Source organism: Nerophis lumbriciformis, linkage group LG33 (genome assembly GCF_033978685.3).
Source record: "Nerophis lumbriciformis linkage group LG33, RoL_Nlum_v2.1, whole genome shotgun sequence".
NCBI lineage: Eukaryota > Metazoa > Chordata > Actinopteri > Syngnathiformes > Syngnathidae > Nerophis > Nerophis lumbriciformis.
In genome coordinates, this window is record NC_084580.2 from 20,617,501 (window position 1) to 20,634,577 (window position 17,077).

Genomic DNA, 17,077 nt, shown 5'->3' on the forward strand with positions numbered 1-17,077 from the left:
ATTTACACAACGTGCCAACTCCACCGGTTTTTGGTTGTGTAAATTCATTGCAATATACCGGTTGTTGACCGGGATTAAAAAAATAAAGATTCCTTTCGTCTTTAGTTGTCTCACATTCACGTGGTTCTGGAGACACAAAGGTGTTCATAGTGATCTCCATGAAAAAGCAGAATCGAGAAATTCCTTAAATCCAAAGATCCCGAGCGCTGTCCATCTCACAGACCTCGTCTTAGCACTCACTCTGGTGACAAAGACAGAATATCAATCAAACTTAATTTATACATCACTTTTAATACACAGGCAAAATGTCACTTACAGTCTGAAAATCCCACCAGTTACAACCTGAAAACAAAAAGAAAAGCAATGAATGAGGACATGTGTTTATGAGGGGCTGATAGGGACATTATTCAGAATTACCTCTTATACACACTACTGAAATGCTCTCACATTAACAACTGAAATGTTTTTCTCTCACACACACTACTGAAACACTCTCATACACACTACTGAAACACTCTTACTGAATTTCAGTGAGAGAAAAACATTTCAGTTGTTTATGTGAGAGCATTTCAGTAGTGTATAAGAGTGCTTCAGTATTGTGTATGAGTGTTTCAGTCATGTTTGTAAGAGAAAAACATTTCAGTTGTTTGTGAGAGCCTTTCAGTAGTGTGTATGAGAGTGTTTCAGTAGTGTGTGAGAGAAAAACATCTCAGTTGTTTGTGAGAGCCTTTCAGTAGTGTGTATGAGTGTTCAGTAGTGTGTGCGAGAAAAACATCTCAGTTGTTTATGTGAGAGCCTTTCATTAGTGTGTATAAGAGTGTTTTAGTAGTGTGTATGAGTGTTTCAGTAGTGTGTGTGAGAGAAAAACATATCAGTTGTTTATGTGAGAGCATTTCAGTAGTGTGTGTATAAGAGTGTTTCAATAGTGTGTATGAAAATGTTTCAGTAGTGTTTGTGAGAGAAAAACATTTCAGTTGTTTATGTGAGAGCCTTTCAGTAGTGTGTATGAGTGTTCAGTAGTGTGTGTGAGAGAAAAACATCTCAGTTGTTTATGTGAGAGCATTTCAGTAGTATGTATATGAGTGTTTCAATAGTGTGTATGAGTGTGTTTCAGTAGTGTGTGTGAGAGAAAAACATCTCAGTTGTTTATGTGAGAGCCTTTCAGTAGTTTGTATAAGAGTGTTTCAAGAGTGTGTAGGAGAGTGTTTCAGTAGTGTTTGTGAGAGAAAAACATTTCAGTTGTTTATGTGAGAGCCTTTCAGTAGTGTGTATGAGAGTGTTTCAGTAGTGTGTGTGAGAGAAAAACATCTGTTGTTTATGTGGGAGCCTTTCAGTAGTGTATGAGTGTTTCAGTAGTGTGTGTGTGAGAGAAAAACATCTCAGTTGTTTGTGAAAGCCTTTCAGTAGTGTATAAGAGTGTATGAGAGTGTTTCAGTAGTGTGTGAGAGAAAAACATCTCAGTTGTTTATGTGAGAGCATTTCAGTAGTATGTATATGAGTGTTTCAATAGTGTGTATTAGAGTATTTCAGTAGTGTGTGTGAGAGAAAAACATCTCAGTTGTTTATGTGAGAGCCTTTCAGTAGTTTGTATAAGAGTGTTTCAAGAGTGTGTAGGAGAGTGTTTCAGTGGTGTTTGTGAGAGAAAAACATTTCAGTTGTTTATGTGAGAGCCTTTCAGTAGTGTGTATGAGAGTGTTTCAGTAGTGTGTATGAGAGTGTTTCAGTAGTGTGTGTGAGAGAAAAACATCTCAGTTGTTTATGTGGGAGCCTTTCAGTAGTGTGTATAAGAGTGTTTCAAGAGTGTGTATGAGAGTGTTTCAGTAGTGTGTGTGAAAGAAAAACATTTCCGTTGTTTATGTGAAAGCCTTTCAGTAGTGTGTATAAGAGTGTTTCAGTAGTGTATGAGAGTGTTTCAGTAGTGTGTGGGAGAGAAAAACATCTCAGTTGTTTATGTGAGAGCATTTCAGTAGTGTGTATAAGAGTGTTTCAATAGTGTGTATGAGAATGTTTCAGTAGTGTGTGTAAGAGAAAAACATTTCAGTTGTTTATGTGAGAAAGCATTTCAGTATTGTGTATGAGAGTGTGTCAGTATAAACATAAACATCTGTTGTTTATGTGAGAGCCTTTCAGTAGTGTGCATAAAAGTGTTTCAATAGTGTGTATGAGAGTGTTTCAAGAGTGTGTATGAGAGTTTTTCAGCAGTGTGTGTGTGAGAGAAAAACATTTCCGTTGTTTATGTGAAAGCCTTTCAGTAGTGTATAAGAGTGTTTCAGTAGTGTGTGTGAGAGAAAAACATCTCAGTTGTTTATGTGAGAGCATTTCAGTAGTGTGTACAAGAGTGTTTCAATAGTGTGTATGAGAATGTTTCAGTAGTGTGTGTGAGAGAAAACATTTCAGTTGTTTATGTGAGAGCATTTCAGTATTGTGTATGAGTGTGTCAGTATAAACATCTCAGTTGTTTATGTGAGAGCCTTTCAGTAGTGTGCATAAGAGTGTTTCAATAGTGTGTATGAGAGTGTTTCAGTAGTGTGTATGAGAGAAAAACATTTCTGTTTATGTGAGAGAATTTCAGTAGTATGTGTATAAGAGTGTTTCAATAGTGTGTATGAGAGTGTTTCAGTAGCGTGTGTAAGAGAAAAACATCTCAGTTGTTTATGTCAGAGCATTTCAGTAGTGTGTATAAGAGTGTTTTAGTAGTGTGTGTGTGAGAGAAAAACATTTCAGTTGTTTATGTGAGAGCATTTCAGTAGTCTGTATAAGAGTGTTTCAGTAGTGTGTATGAGTGTCTTTCAGCAGTGTGTGGGAGAAAAACATTACAGCTGTTTATGTGAGAGCATTTCAGTAGTGTGTACAACAGTGTTTTAGTAGTGTGTGTGAGAGAAAAATATCTCAGTTGTTCATGTGAGAGCCTTTCAGTAGTGTGCATAAGAGTGTTTTAATAGTGTGTGAGTGTTTCAGTAGTGTGTGTGAGAGAAAAACATCTCAGTTGTTTATGTGAGAGCCTTTCAGTAGTGTGTATAAGAGTGTTTCAATAGTGTGTGAGTGTTTCAGTAGTGTGTGTAACAGAAAAACATCTCAGTTGTTTATGTGAAAGCATTTCAGTAGTGTGTATGAGTGTTTCAGTAGTGTGTAAAAGAGTGTTTCAGTAGTGTGTATGAGAGAAAAATGCAGTTGTTTATGTGAGAGCATTTCAGTAGTGTGTATAAGTGTTTCAGTAGTGTGTGAGAGAAAAACATCTCAGTTGTTTATGTGAGAGCCTTTCAGTAGTGTGTATAAGAGTGTTTCAAGAGTGTGTATGAGAGTGTTTCAGTAGTGTGTGTGAGAGAAAAACATTTCCGTTGTTTATGTGAAAGCCTTTCAGTAGTGTATAAGAGTGTTTCAGTTGTGTGCATGAGAGTGTTTCAGTAGTGTGTGTGAGAGAAAAACATCTCAGTTGTTTATGTGAGAGCATTTCAGTAGTGTGCATAAGTGTTTCAATAGTGTGTATGAGAGTGTTTCAGTAGTGTGTATGAGAGAAAAACATTTATGTTGTTTATGTGAGAGCATTTCAGTAATGTGAATGAGTGTTTCAGTAGTGTGTGTGAGAGAAAAACATTTCAGTTGTTTATGTGAGAGCATTTCAGTAGTCTGTATAAGAGTGTTTTGAGTAGTGTGTATGACAGTGTTTCAGCAGTGTGTGAAAGAAAAACATTTCAGTTGTTTATGTGAGAGCCTTTCAGTAATATGTATAAGAGTGTTTCAGTAGTGTGTATGAGAGTCTTTCAGCAGTGTGTGGGAGAAAAACATTACAGCTGTTTATGTGAGAGCATTTCAGTAGTGTGTATAAGAGTGTTTTAGTAGTGTGTGTGTGTGTGTGTGTGTGTGAGAGAAAAATATCTCAGTTGTTCATGTGAGAGCCTTTCAGTAGTGTGCATAAGAGTGTTTTAATAGTGTGTGAGTGTTTCAGTAGTGTGCGAGAGAAAACATCTCAGTTGTTTATGTGAGAGCCTTTCAGTAGTGTGTATGAGTGTTTCAATAGTGTGTGAGTGTTTCAGTAGTGTGTGTAACAGAAAAACATCTCAGTTGTTTATGTGAAAGCATTTCAGTAGTGTGTATTAGAGTGTTTCAGTAGTGTGTATGAGAGAAAAACATTGCAGTTGTTTATGTGAGAGCTTTTCAGTAGTGTGTATAAGAGTGTTTCGGTAGTGTATAAAAGAGTGTTTCAGTAGTGTGTATGAGAGAAAAACATTGCAGTTGTTTATGTGAGAGCCTTTCAGTAATATGTATAAGAGTGTTTCAGTAGTGTGTATGAGAGTCTTTCAGCAGTGTGTGGGAGAAAAACATTACAGCTGTTTATGTGAGAGCATTTCAGTAGTGTGTACAACAGTGTTTTAGTAGTGTGTGTGTGTGAGAGAAAAATATCTCAGTTGTTCATGTGAGAGCCTTTCAGTAGTGTGCATAAGAGTGTTTTAATAGTGTGTGAGTGTTTCAGTAGTGTGTGTGAGAGAAAAACATCTCAGTTGTTTATGTGAGAGCCTTTCAGTAGTGTGTATAAGAGTGTTTCAATAGTGTGTGAGTGTTTCAGTAGTGTGTGTAACAGAAAAACATCTCAGTTGTTTATGTGAAAGCATTTCAGTAGTGTGTATGAGTGTTTCAGTAGTGTGTAAAAGAGTGTTTCAGTAGTGTGTATGAGAGAAAAATGCAGTTGTTTATGTGAGAGCATTTCAGTAGTGTGTATAAGTGTTTCAGTAGTGTGTGAGAGAAAAACATCTCAGTTTATGTGAGAGCCTTTCAGTAGTGTGTATAAGAGTGTTTCAAGAGTGTGTATGAGAGTGTTTCAGTAGTGCGTGTGAGAGAAAAACATTTCCGTTGTTTATGTGAAAGCCTTTCATTAGTGTGTATAAGAGTGTTTTAGTAGTGTGTATGAGAGTGTTTCAGTAGTGTGTGTGAGAGAAAAACATATCAGTTGTTTATGTGAGAGCATTTCGGTAGTGTGTATAAGAGTGTTTCAATAGTGTGTATGAGAATGTTTCAGTAGTGTGTGTGTAAGAGAAAAACATTTCAGTTGTTTATGTGAGAGCATTTCAGTATTGTGTATGAGAGTGTGTCAGTATAAACATAAACATCTCAGTTGTTTATGTGAGAGCCTTTCAGTAGTGTGCATAAGAGTGTTTCAATAGTGTGTATGAGAGTGTTTCAGTCGTGTGTATGAGAGAAAAACATTTCAGTTGTTTATGTGAGAGCATTTCAGTAATGTGAATGAGTGTTTCAGTAGTGTGTGTGAGAGAAAAACATTTCAGTTGTTTATGTGAGAGCATTTCAGTAGTCTGTATAAGAGTGTTTTGAGTAGTGTGTATGACAGTGTTTCAGCAGTGTGTGAAAGAAAAACATTTCAGTTGTTTATGTGAGAGCCTTTCAGTAATATGTATAAGAGTGTTTCAGTAGTGTGTATGAGAGTCTTTCAGCAGTGTGTGGGAGAAAAACATTACAGCTGTTTATGTGAGAGCATTTCAGTAGTGTGTATAAGAGTGTTTTAGTAGTGTGTGTGTGTGTGTGTGTGTGTGTGTGTGTGTGTGTGTGTGTGTGTGTGTGTGTGTGTGTGTGAGAGAGAAAAATATCTCAGTTGTTCATGTGAGAGCCTTTCAGTAGTGTGCATAAGAGTGTTTTAATAGTGTGTGAGTGTTTCAGTAGAGTGTGCGAGAGAAAACATCTCAGTTGTTTATGTGAGAGCCTTTCAGTAATATGTATAAGAGTGTTTCAGTAGTGTGTATGACAGTGTTTCAGCAGTGTGTGAAAGAAAAACATTTCAGTTGTTTATGTGAGAGCCTTTCAGTAATATGTATAAGAGTGTTTCAGTAGTGTGTATGAGAGTCTTTCAGCAGTGTGTGGGAGAAAAACATTACAGCCGTTTATGTGAGAGCATTTCAGTAGTGTGTATAAGAGTGTTTTAGTAGCGTGTGTGTGTGAGAGAAAAATATCTCAGTTGTTTATGTCAGAGCCTTTCAGTAGTGTGTATGAGTGTTTCAAAAGTGTGTGAGTGTTTCAGTAGTGTGTGCGAGAGAAAACATCTCAGTTGTTTATGTGAGAGCATTTCAGTCGTGTGTAAAAGAGTGTTTCAGTAGTGTGTGCGAGAGAAAACATCTCAGTTGTTTATGTGAAAGCATTTCAGTAGTGTGTATAAGAGTGTTTCAGTAGTGTATATGAGTGTTTCAGTAGTGAATGAGAGAAAAACATTGCAGTTGTTTATGTGAGAGCATTTCAGTAGTGTGTAAAAGAGTGTTTCAGTAGTGTATAAAAGAGTGTTTCAGTAGTGTGTATGAGAGAAAAACATTGCAGTTGTTTATGTGAGAGCGTTTCAGTAGTGTGTATAAGAGTGTTTCAATAGTGTGTGAGTGTTTCAGTAGTGTGCGAGAGAAAACATCTCAGTTGTTTATGTGAGAGCATTTCAGTAGTGTGTATAAGAGTGTTTTAGTAGTGCGTGTGAGAGAAAAATATCTCAGTTGTTTATGTGAGAGCCTTTCAGTAGTGTGTATAAGAGTGTTTCAATAGTGTGTGTGTTTCAGTAGTGTGTGTGAGAGAAAACACCTCAGTTGTTTATGTGAGAGCCTTTCAGTAGTGTGTATGAGTGTTTCAAAAGTGTGTGAGTGTTTCAGTAGTGTGTGCGAGAGAAAACATCTCAGTTGTTTATGTGAGAGCATTTCAGTCGTGTGTAAAAGAGTGTTTCAGTAGTGTGTGCGAGAGAAAACATCTCAGTTGTTTATGTGAGAGCATTTCAGTAGTGTGTATAAGAGTGTTTCAGTAGTGTGTATGAGTGTTTCAGTAGTGTATGAGAGAAAAACATTGCAGTTGTTTATGTGAGAGCTTTTCAGTAGTGTGTATAAGAGTGTTTCGGTAGTGTATAAAAGAGTGTTTCAGTAGTGTGTATGAGAGAAAAACAGTGCAGTTGTTTATGTGAGAGCATTTCAGTAGTGTGTATAAGAGGTCATTCTGAATAATGTCCCTATCGGCCCCTCACATGTTTTCCAGACGACGCATGTTCACCAAGTCTTACTTACATCTGCTTAAAGTGATGCGTTGATCCGTGCACCTCCCCACTGTGTAATGACTGAAATACCAGTCATTCTGTTTCACACACTCCAGTTTCACCTCCTCACCGTTTTTTAAAAACTTCACCCCGACATATTTTATCTGTGGATATTTGCCAGTGTCCACAGAGCAGTAGGACGCTGCACACAGGAGGAAACACTGCCGTCAACTCCTTCCTCCATGCATGAAAGTTAGTTCCTGCTACCTTCGCAGGTCGGTGCTGTGGACCAGCGGCCATTGCTGTGGCACACCACTCTCTCTGGACCCACCCGCATGTAGTACCTGGCACACTCGTAGCTCACAAAGGTCTGGCTCCTTTTCACGACCTCGCCGTGGCGGACGACGGGAGTTCGTCCGCACCAGTCGACTGGCAAACCAAAAAATATGGAACGGTTCTACAGGCGGATTAGGAGTCGGGTGTAGGTTTTTTACCTGTTGTGACTTCAGGGTCAGTTGAGCCGCTGTTTGTTGAAGATCCTGCAAGTCAGTTAATTTTTTTTGTCAAGGTTGTTTGAGGAAAATGCAATGAGGAATTATTTTTCATTAACAAAAAGTTGGTCTGCAATGATTAACCCACAAGTATCAAACTCAAGGTCCGGGGGCCAGATCTGGCCCGCCATATCATTTTATATGGTACTAATATGCTTTAAAGAATATTTTCTTACTAAATGTATTTGTTCTTTTCATTTTGATATTCAAAAGATACGTGAACTGCATATATTTTAAAATGTAATATCTAATAATATAACAAAATGGTATTTTAAAAAAAATCTAAATAAGTACTTGACTTATGATTGCAAAGCAAGTTATCAAATGAAGCATTCTTATACACACAACTGAACTGTTCTCACATAAAAAACTAAAAAATTTTGTTTTTCAGTAGTGTGTATGAGAGTGTTTCAACAGTGTATGAGAGGAAAAACATCTCAGTTGTTTGTGAGAGCATTTCAGTAGTGTGTATGAGAGTGTTTCAGTAGTGTGTGTGAGAGAAAAACATCTCAGTTGTTTATGTGAGAGCCTTTTTTTTAAATAAAAATAAGTACTTGACTTGTGATTTCAAAGCAAGTTATCAAATGAAGCATTCTCATACTCACTACTGAACTGCTCTCACATAAACAACTAAAATGTTTTTGTTTTTCAGTAGTGTGAATGAGAGTGTTTCAATAGTGTGTAAGAGAAAAACATCTGTTTGTGAGAGCATTTCAGTAGTGTGTATGAGAGTGTTTCAGTAGTGTGTGTGAGAGGAAAAACATCTCAGTTGTTTATGTGAGAGCCTTTTTTTTAAATAAAAATAAGTACTTGACTTATGATTTCAAAGCAAGTTATCAAATGAAGCATTCTTATACACACTACTGAACTGCTCTCACATAAACAACTAAAATGTTTTTGTTTTTCAGTAGTGTGTATGAGAGTGTTTCAACAGTGTGTGAGAGAAAAACATCTCAGTTGTTTGTGAGAGCATTTCAGTAGTGTGTGTGAGAGAAAAACATCTGTTGTTTATGTGAGAGCCTTTTTTTAAATAAAAATAAGTACTTGACTTATGATTTCAAAGCAAGTTATCAAATGAAGCATTCTTATACACACTACTGAACTGCTCTCACATAAACAACTAAAATGTTTTTGTTTTTCAGTAGTGTGTATGAGAGTGTTTCAACAGTGTGTGAGAGAAAAACATCTCAGTTGTTTGTGAGAGCATTTCAGTAGTGTGTATGAGAGTGTTTCATTAGTGTGTGTGAGAGAGAAAAACATCTCAGTCGTTTATGTGAGAGCCTTTTTTTTAAATAAAAATAAGTACTTGACTTATGATTTCAAAGCAAGTTATTAAATTAAGCATTCTTATACACGCTACTGAACTGCTCTCACATAAACAACTAAAATGTTTTTGTTTTTCAGTAGTGTGAATGAGTGTTTCAATAGTGTGTAAGAGAAAAACATCTGTTTGTGAGAGCATTTCAGTAGTGTGTATGAGAGTGTTTCAGTAGTGTGTGTGAGAGGAAAAACATCTCAGTTGTTTGTGAGAGCCTTTTTTTTAAATAAAAAGAAGTACTTGACTTATGATTTCAAAGCAAGTTATCAAATGAAGCATTCTTATACACACTACTGAACTGCTCTCACATAAACAACTAAAATGTTTTTGTTTTTCAGTAGTGTGAATGAGAGTGTTTCAATAGTGTGTAAGAGAAAAACATCTGTTTGTGAGAGCATTTCAGTAGTGTGTATGAGAGTGTTTCAGTAGTGTGGGTGAGAGAAAAACATCTCAGTCGTTTATGTGAGAGCCTTTTTTTTAAATAAAAATAAGTACTTGACTTATGATTTCAAAGCAAGTTATCAAATGAAGCATTCTTATACACACTACTGAACTGCTCTCACATAAACAACTAAAATGTTTTTGTTTTTCAGTACTGTGTATGAGAGTGTTTCAACAGTGTGTGAGAGAAAAACATCTCAGTTGTTTGTGAGAGCATTTCAGTAGTGTATGAGAGTGTTTCAGTAGTGTGTGTGAGAGAGAAAACATCTCAGTTGTTTATGTGAGAGCCTTTTTTTAAATAAAAATAAGTACTTGACTTATGATTTCAAAGCAAGTTATCAAATGAAGCATTCTTATACACACTACTGAACTGCTCTCACATAAACAACTAAAATGTTTTTGTTTTTCAGTAGTGTGTATGAGAGTGTTTCAATAGTGTGTAAGAGAAAAACATCTGTTTGTGAGAGCATTTCAGTACTGTGTATGAGAGTGTTTCAGTAGTGTGTGTGAGAGGAAAAACATCTCAGTTGTTTATGTAAGAGCCTTTTTTTTAAATAAAAATAAGTACTTGACTTATGATTTCAAAGCAAGTTATCAAATGAAGCATTCTCATACTCACTATTGAACTGCTCTCACATAAACAATTAAAATGTTTTCGTTTTTCAGTAGTGTGTATGAGAGTGTTTCAATAGTGTGTGAGAGAAAAACATCTGTTTGTTTGTGAGAGCATTTCAGTAGTGTGTATGAGAGTGTTTCAGTAGTGTGTGAGAGAAAAACATCTCAGTTGTTTATGTGAGAGCCTTTTTTTTAAATCAAAATAGGTACTTGACTTATGATTACAAAGCAAGTTATCAAATGAAGCATTCTTATACGCACTACTGAACTTCTCTCACATAAACTAAAATGTTTTTGTTTTTCAGTAGTGTGTATAAGAGTGTTTCAATAGTGTGTGAGTGAAAAACATCTCAGTTGTTTGTGAGAGCGTTTCAGTAGTGTGTGTGAGAGAGAAAAACATCTCAGTTGTTTATGTGAGAGCCTTTTTTTTTAATTAAAATAAGTACTTGACTTATGATTTCAAAGCAAGTTATCAAATGAAGCATTCTTATACACACTACTGAACTGCTCTCACATTAACAACTAAAATGTTTTTGTTTTTCAGTAGTGTATATGAGAGTGTTTCAACAGTGTGTGAGAGAAAAACATCTCAGTTGTTTGTGAGAGCATTTCAGTAGTGTGTATGAGAGTGTTTCAGTAGTGTGTGTGAGAGAAAAACATCTGTTGTTTATGTGAGAGCCTTTTTTTAAATAAAAATAAGTACTTATGATTTCAAAGCAAGTTTTCAAATGAAGCATTCTTATACACACTACTGAACTGCTCTCACATAAACTAAAATGTTTTTGTTTTTCAGTAGTGTGTATGAGAGTGTTTCAATAGTGTGTAAGAGAAAAACATCTGTTGTTTGTGAGAGCATTTCAGTAGTGTGTATGAGAGTGTTTCAGTAGTGGGGGTGAGAGAAAAAAATCTCAGTCGTTTATGTGAGAGCCTTTTTTTTAAATAAAAATAAGTACTTGACTTATGATTTCAAAGCAAGTTATCAAATGAAGCATTCTTATACACACTACTGAACTGCTCTCACATAAACAACTAAAATGTTTTTGTTTTTCAGTAGTGTGAATGAGAGTGTTTCAATAGTGTGTAAGAGAAAAACATCTGTTTGTGAGAGCATTTCAGTAGTGTGTATGAGAGTGTTTCAGTAGTGTGTGTGAGAGAGAAAAACATATGTTGTTTATGTGAGAGCCTTTTTTTTTAAAATAAAAATAAGTACTTGACTTATGATTACAAAGCAAGTTATCAAATGAAGCATTCTTATACGCACTACTGAACTGCTCTCACATAAACAACTAAAATGTTTTTGTTTTTCAGTAGTGTATGAGAGTGTTTCAACAGTGTGTGAGAGAAAAACATCTGTTGTTTGTGAGAGCATTTCAGTAGTGTGTATGAGAGTGTTTCAGTAGTGTGTGTGAGAGAAAAACATCTGTTGTTTATGTGAGAGACTTTTTTTAAATAAAAATAAGTACTTATGATTTCAAAGCAAGTTATCAAATGAAGCATTCTTATACACACTACTGAACTGCTCTCACATAAACAACTAAAATGTTTTTGTTTTTTAGTAGTGTATGAGAGTATTTCAACAGTGTGTGAGAGAAAAATATCTTAGTTGTTTTGTGAGAGCATTTCAGCACATTTCAATGGGAACTTCCTGGAAATTTGAGAATTTTTGAAAAGCGGGATTTAAAAAAAAAAAATGATTAGGAGCATGAATGTCCTGAATGAGATTAATTGGTTGGTGTTGGAATTGTTTAAATTGGTCAAGAAATAGTGAAGTAGTAACATGTTGAAATGGAAAATTGTATTATGGAATTCATGGAATTTCGGGAAAACCGGGAATTTTTACAGTACATAAAACAACTTAGTTTTTTTTGTCCTAATTAAGAGGAATTTTTGACCGCGGAACGGTTGAAATGCGTTGAAAAATGTGGGAGGAGTAGTCGTCAGACAAAAAAAGGTGGAAATAGGGCTTCGGAAAACCATGAATTCTGGAAAATACTGGAATTTTCTTTAACTTGGAAAAGGGGAAAAATGGCATAATATTTGAATTTCCAGAATGGTGGAATGTGTTTGAGGTGGAATGGTTTGAGTAGGTTGAAAAATGTGGAAATGGTGAAAGTTTGAAAAGTGGCCAATTCATTTTGAATGGGGAAAAATGTCCCGGAAAACCGGGAGTTCTGGGAAACCTGTGAATTTTTGGAACTTGTCAATTGAAAGCCCGTGATTACCGAATAGGCTGAACAGTTTGAAGTTGGAATGCTTTGAAGCGGATGAAAAATGTGGAAGGTAGAGCGCTCCAAAATCTGGAAAAGAACAATAATAACTAGAAGAGGCAATTCCTGAAGGAATTGGGTGTGAATCCTCCAATGCTGAAGTTGAACTGAAATGCTGACAGAATGTAGTATGAATGTGTTGGTTTGAATGTTGAAGAGTTAGAATTTTGAGGAAAACTGGAATTTGGTTTTGAACTTGGGAAAATGTTAGTTTGAATGTCCAGGGTGAGTGGAATATGTCAATGTTGGAATGGTTTGAATAGGTTGAAAAATGTGGGAATTGTGCAACTTGGAAAAATGTCCCATTCATTTCAATGGGAACTTCATGGAAATTTGGAAATTTTGGGAAAAGCCGTATTTTTTGAAAATGATTAGGAGCATTAATGTCCTGAATGAGCTGAATTGGTTGGTGTTGGAATTGTTTAAATCGGGCAAGAAATGTTGAAGTAGTAAATGGTATTAGGGAATTTCAGGAAAATCTGGAATTGTTTTAACTTGGAAAAAGGGTAGTTTGAAGTTCCAGGATGAGTTGAATGTGTTGAAGGTGGAATGGGCTGAAGAATATGGGAATTGTGGAAGTTTGAAAAATGGCCAATTCATTTTGAATGGGGGAAAATGCAAAAAAAAACAATTCATTATGGGAAATCCGGGATTTTTTTTTTTACAATTGTTGAAATAGAGCACACAATTTCTGAACAGGCTGAATATTTAGAATTTGGAAAAGTTTAAAATAGATGAAAAATGTGGAAGTTGTGGAACTTTCTTGATTTCGATGGGAATTTCAGAAAAAATTGGGAATTTCGGGAAAAGCGAGAATTTTATTGAAACTTGAATGAGCTGAATGAGTTGAAATGGTTGGTGTTGGAATTTTTCAAATCGGTCGAGAAATGTTGAAGTAGAAACATGTTGAATTGAAAAATGGTATTACGGAATTCCTGGAATTTCGGGAAAACTGGGAATTTTTCCAGTTAAAATAACAACTTTGTTTTTTTGTCTTGATTTAAGAGGAATGTTTTGACGGTGGAACGGTTGAAATCCGTTGAAAAATGTGGAAGGAGTAGTTGCCAGATAAGGCTTTGGAAAAGCAGGAATTCTGGAAAATCCTGGAATATTTTTTGGACTTGAAAAAATGATCGTTTGAATTTCCAGAACGGTGGAATGTGTTGAAGGTGGAATGTTTAGAACAGGTTGAAAAATTTGGAAATGGTGAAAACTTGAAAAATGGCCAATTCATTTTGAATGGGGAAAATGCAAAAAAAAAATGTAATTATGGGAAATCCGGGAATTTTTTTTTACAATTGTTGAAGCAGAGCACACAGAAAAAAGGGTGCAAATAGGGCTTTGGAAAAACAGGAATTCTGGAAAATCCTGGAATTTTTTGGGACTTGAAAAAATTATCGTTTGAATTTCCAGAACGGTGGAATGTGTTTAAAGTGGAATGCTTCGAATAGGTTGAAAAATGTGGAAATGGTGAAAGTTTGAAAAATGGCCAATTCATTTTGAATGGGGAAAATGCAAAAAATAATAATAATTATGGGAAATCGGGGATTTTTTTTTTTTTTTTACAATTGTTGAAGTAGTAAATGGGAATTTCAGAAAAAATTTGGAATTTTGGGAAAAGCGAGAATTTTATTGAAAATGGAAAAAAAAACTTGAATAGGCTGAATGAGTTGAAATGGTTGGTTGGTGTTGGAATTTTTCAAATCGGTCGAGAAATATTGAAGTAGTAACATGTTGAATTGAGAAATGGTATTACGGAATTCCTGGAATTTCGGGAAAACTGGGAATTTTTCCAGTTAAAAAAACAACTTCCTTTTTTGTCTTGATTAAGAGGAATGTTTTGACGGTGGAACGGTTGAAATGCGTTGAAAAATGTGGAAGGAGTAGTCGCCAGAAAAAAGGGTGGAAATAGGGCTTTGGAAAAGCAGGAATTCTGGAAAATCATGGAGTGTTTTTTTAATTTGGAAAAAAATTATCGTTTGAATTTCCAGAATGGTGGAATGTGTTGAAGGTGGAATGCTTCGAATGGGTTGAAAAATGTGGAAATGGTGAAAGTTTGAAAAATGGCCAACTCATTTTGAATGTGGAAAATGCAAAAAAAAAAAAATTAATTATGGGAAATCCGGGAATTTTGTTTTAGAATTGTTGAAGTAGAGCCCACAATTTCTAAAGAGGCTGAATATTTAGAAGTTGGAAAAGTTTAAAATAGAGGAAACATGTGGAAGTTGTGGAACTTTGAAGAATGTCCCATTGATATCAATGGGAATTTCGGGAAAAGCAAGAATTTTATTGAAAATGGTTAAAAAAAAACAAAAAAAAACTTGAATGGGCTGAATGAGTTGAAATGGTTGGTGTAACATGTTGAATTAAGAAATGGTATTACGGAATTCCTGGAATTTCGGGGAAACTGGGAATTTGTCCAGTTAAAATAATAATAATAATTTGTTTTTTGTCTTGATTAAGAGGAATGTTTTGACGGTGGAACGGTTGAAATGCGTTGAAAAATGTGGAAGGAGTAGTCGCCAGAAAAAAGGGTGGAAATAGGGCATTGGAAAAGCAGGAATTCTGGAAAATCCTGGAATTTTTTTGGACTTGAAAAAATGATCGTTTGAATTTCCAGAACGGTGGAATGTGTTGAAGGTAGAATGCTTCGAATAGGTTGAAAAACGTGGAAATGGTGAACGTTTGAAAAATGGCCAATTAATTTTGAATGGGGAAAATGCAAAAAAAAATGTAATTATGGGAAATCCGGGATTTTTTTTTTACAATTGTTGAAGTAGAGCACACAATTTCTGAACAGGCTGAATATTTAGAAGTTGGAAAAGTTTAAAATAGATGAAAAATGTGGAAGTTGTGGAACTTTGAAGAATGCCCCATTGATTTCAATGGGAATTACAGAAAAAAATGGGAATTTCGGGAAAAGCAGGAATTTTATTTGAAATGGTAAATGGGCTGAATACGTTGAAATGGTTGGTGTTAGAATTTTTCAAATCGGTCGAGAAATGTTGAAGTAGTAACATGTTGAATTGAGAATTCCTGGAATTTCGGGAAAACTGGGAATTTTTCCATTTAAAAAAAACAACTTTGTTTTTTGTCTTGATTAAGAAGAATGTTTTGACGGTGGAACGGTTTAAATGCATTGAAAAATGTGGACGGAGCAGTCGCCAGAAAAAAGGGTGCAAATAGGGCTTTGGAAAAGCAGGAATTCTGGAAAATCCTGGAATTTTTTGGGACTTGAAAAAATGATCGTTTGAATTTCCAGAACGGTGGAATGTGTTGAAGGCAGAATGCTTCGAATAGGTTGAAAAACGTGGAAATGGTGAACGTTTGAAAAATGGCCAATTCATTTTGAATGGGGAAAATGCAAAAAAAAATGTAACTATGGGAAATCCGGGATTTTTTTTTACAATTGTTGAAGTAGAGCACACAATTTCTGAACAGGCTGAATATTTAGAAGTTGGAAAAGTTTAAAATAAATAAAAAATGTGGAAGTTGTGGAACTTTGAAGAATGCCCCATTGATTTCAATGGGAATTACAGAAAAAAATGGGAATTTAGGGAAAAGCGAGAATTTTATTGAAAATGGTAAAAAAAAAAAAAAAAAATTGAATGGGCTGAATGAGTAGAAATTTTTGGTGTTGGAATTTTTCAAATCGGTCGAGTAATGTTGAAGAAGTAACATGTTGAATTAAGAAATGGTATTACGGAATTCCTGAAATTTCGGGGAAACTGAGAATTTTTCCAGTTTAAAAAACAACTTCGTTTTTTGTCTTGATTAAGAAGAATGTTTTGACGGTGGAACGGTTGAAATGCGTTGAAAAATGTGGAAGGAGTAGTCGCCAGAAAAAAAGGTGCAAATAGGGCTTTGGAAAAGCAGGAATTCTGGAAAACCCTGGAATTTTTTGGGACTTGGAAAAATGATCGTTTGAATTTCCAGAACGGTGGAATGTGTTGAAGGTGGAATGCTTCGAATAGGTTGAAAAATGTGGAAATAGTGAAAGTTTGAAAAATGGCCAATTCATTTTGAATGGGGAAAATGCAAAAAAAATAATAATTATGGGAAATCGGGGATTTTTTTTTTTTTTTTTACAATTGTTGAAGTAGTAAATGGGGATTTCAGAAAAAATTTGGAATTTCGGGAAAAGCGAGAATTTTATTGAAAATGGTAAAAAAAACAAAAACTTGAATAGGCTGAATGAGTTGAAATGGTTGGTGTTGAAATTTTTCAAATCGGTCGAGAAATGTTGAAGTAGTAACATGTTGAATTGAGAAATGGTATTACGGAATTCCTGGAATTTCGGGAAAACTGGGAATTTTTCCAGTTAAAAACATCTTCGTTTTTTGTCTTGATTAAGAAGAATGTTTTGACGGTGGAACGGTTGAAATGCGTTGAAAAATGTGGAAGGAGTAGTCGCCAGAAAAAAGGGTGGAAATAGGGCATTGGAAAAGCAGGAATTCTGGAAAATCCTGGAATTTTTTGGGATTTGAAAAAATGATCGTTTGAATTTCCAGAACGGTGGAATGTGTTGAAGGTAGAATGCTTCGAATAGGTTGAAAAACGTGGAAATGGTGAACGTTTGAAAAATGGCCAATTCATTTTGAATGGGGAAAATGCAAAAAAAAATGTAACTATGGGAAATCCGGGATTTTTTTTTTACAATTGTTGAAGTAGAGCACACAATTTCTGAACAGGCTGAATATTTAGAAGTTGGAAAAGTTTAAAATAGATGAAAAATGTGGAAGTTGTGGACTTTGAAGAATGCCCCATTGATTTCAATGGGAATTACAGAAAAAATTGGGAATTTCGGGAAAAGCAGGAATTTTATTTGAAATGGTAAAATGGGCTGAATACGTTGAAATGGTTGGTGTTGGAATTTTTCAAA

The 17,077-nt window shown here is 35.2% G+C and overlaps 1 protein-coding gene across 1 annotated transcript in view; it reads right to left on the reverse strand.

Moving 5' to 3' along the window:
• Positions 1-17,077, reverse strand: part of LOC133575804 (complement factor H-related protein 1-like) — a 34,479-nt gene that overhangs the window by 25 nt on the left and 17,377 nt on the right. Inside the window, exons 5-8 of the mRNA XM_061928654.1 lie at positions 7,271-7,542; positions 7,035-7,205; positions 317-342; positions 1-241 (exon numbers count right to left, since the gene is read on the reverse strand). The exon at positions 1-241 is cut by the window's left edge and continues 25 nt beyond it. Coding sequence (XP_061784638.1) covers positions 7,472-7,542 — 71 coding nt within the window. The 3' untranslated portion in view covers positions 1-241; positions 317-342; positions 7,035-7,205; positions 7,271-7,471. The remainder of the gene's footprint in view (positions 242-316; positions 343-7,034; positions 7,206-7,270; positions 7,543-17,077) is intronic.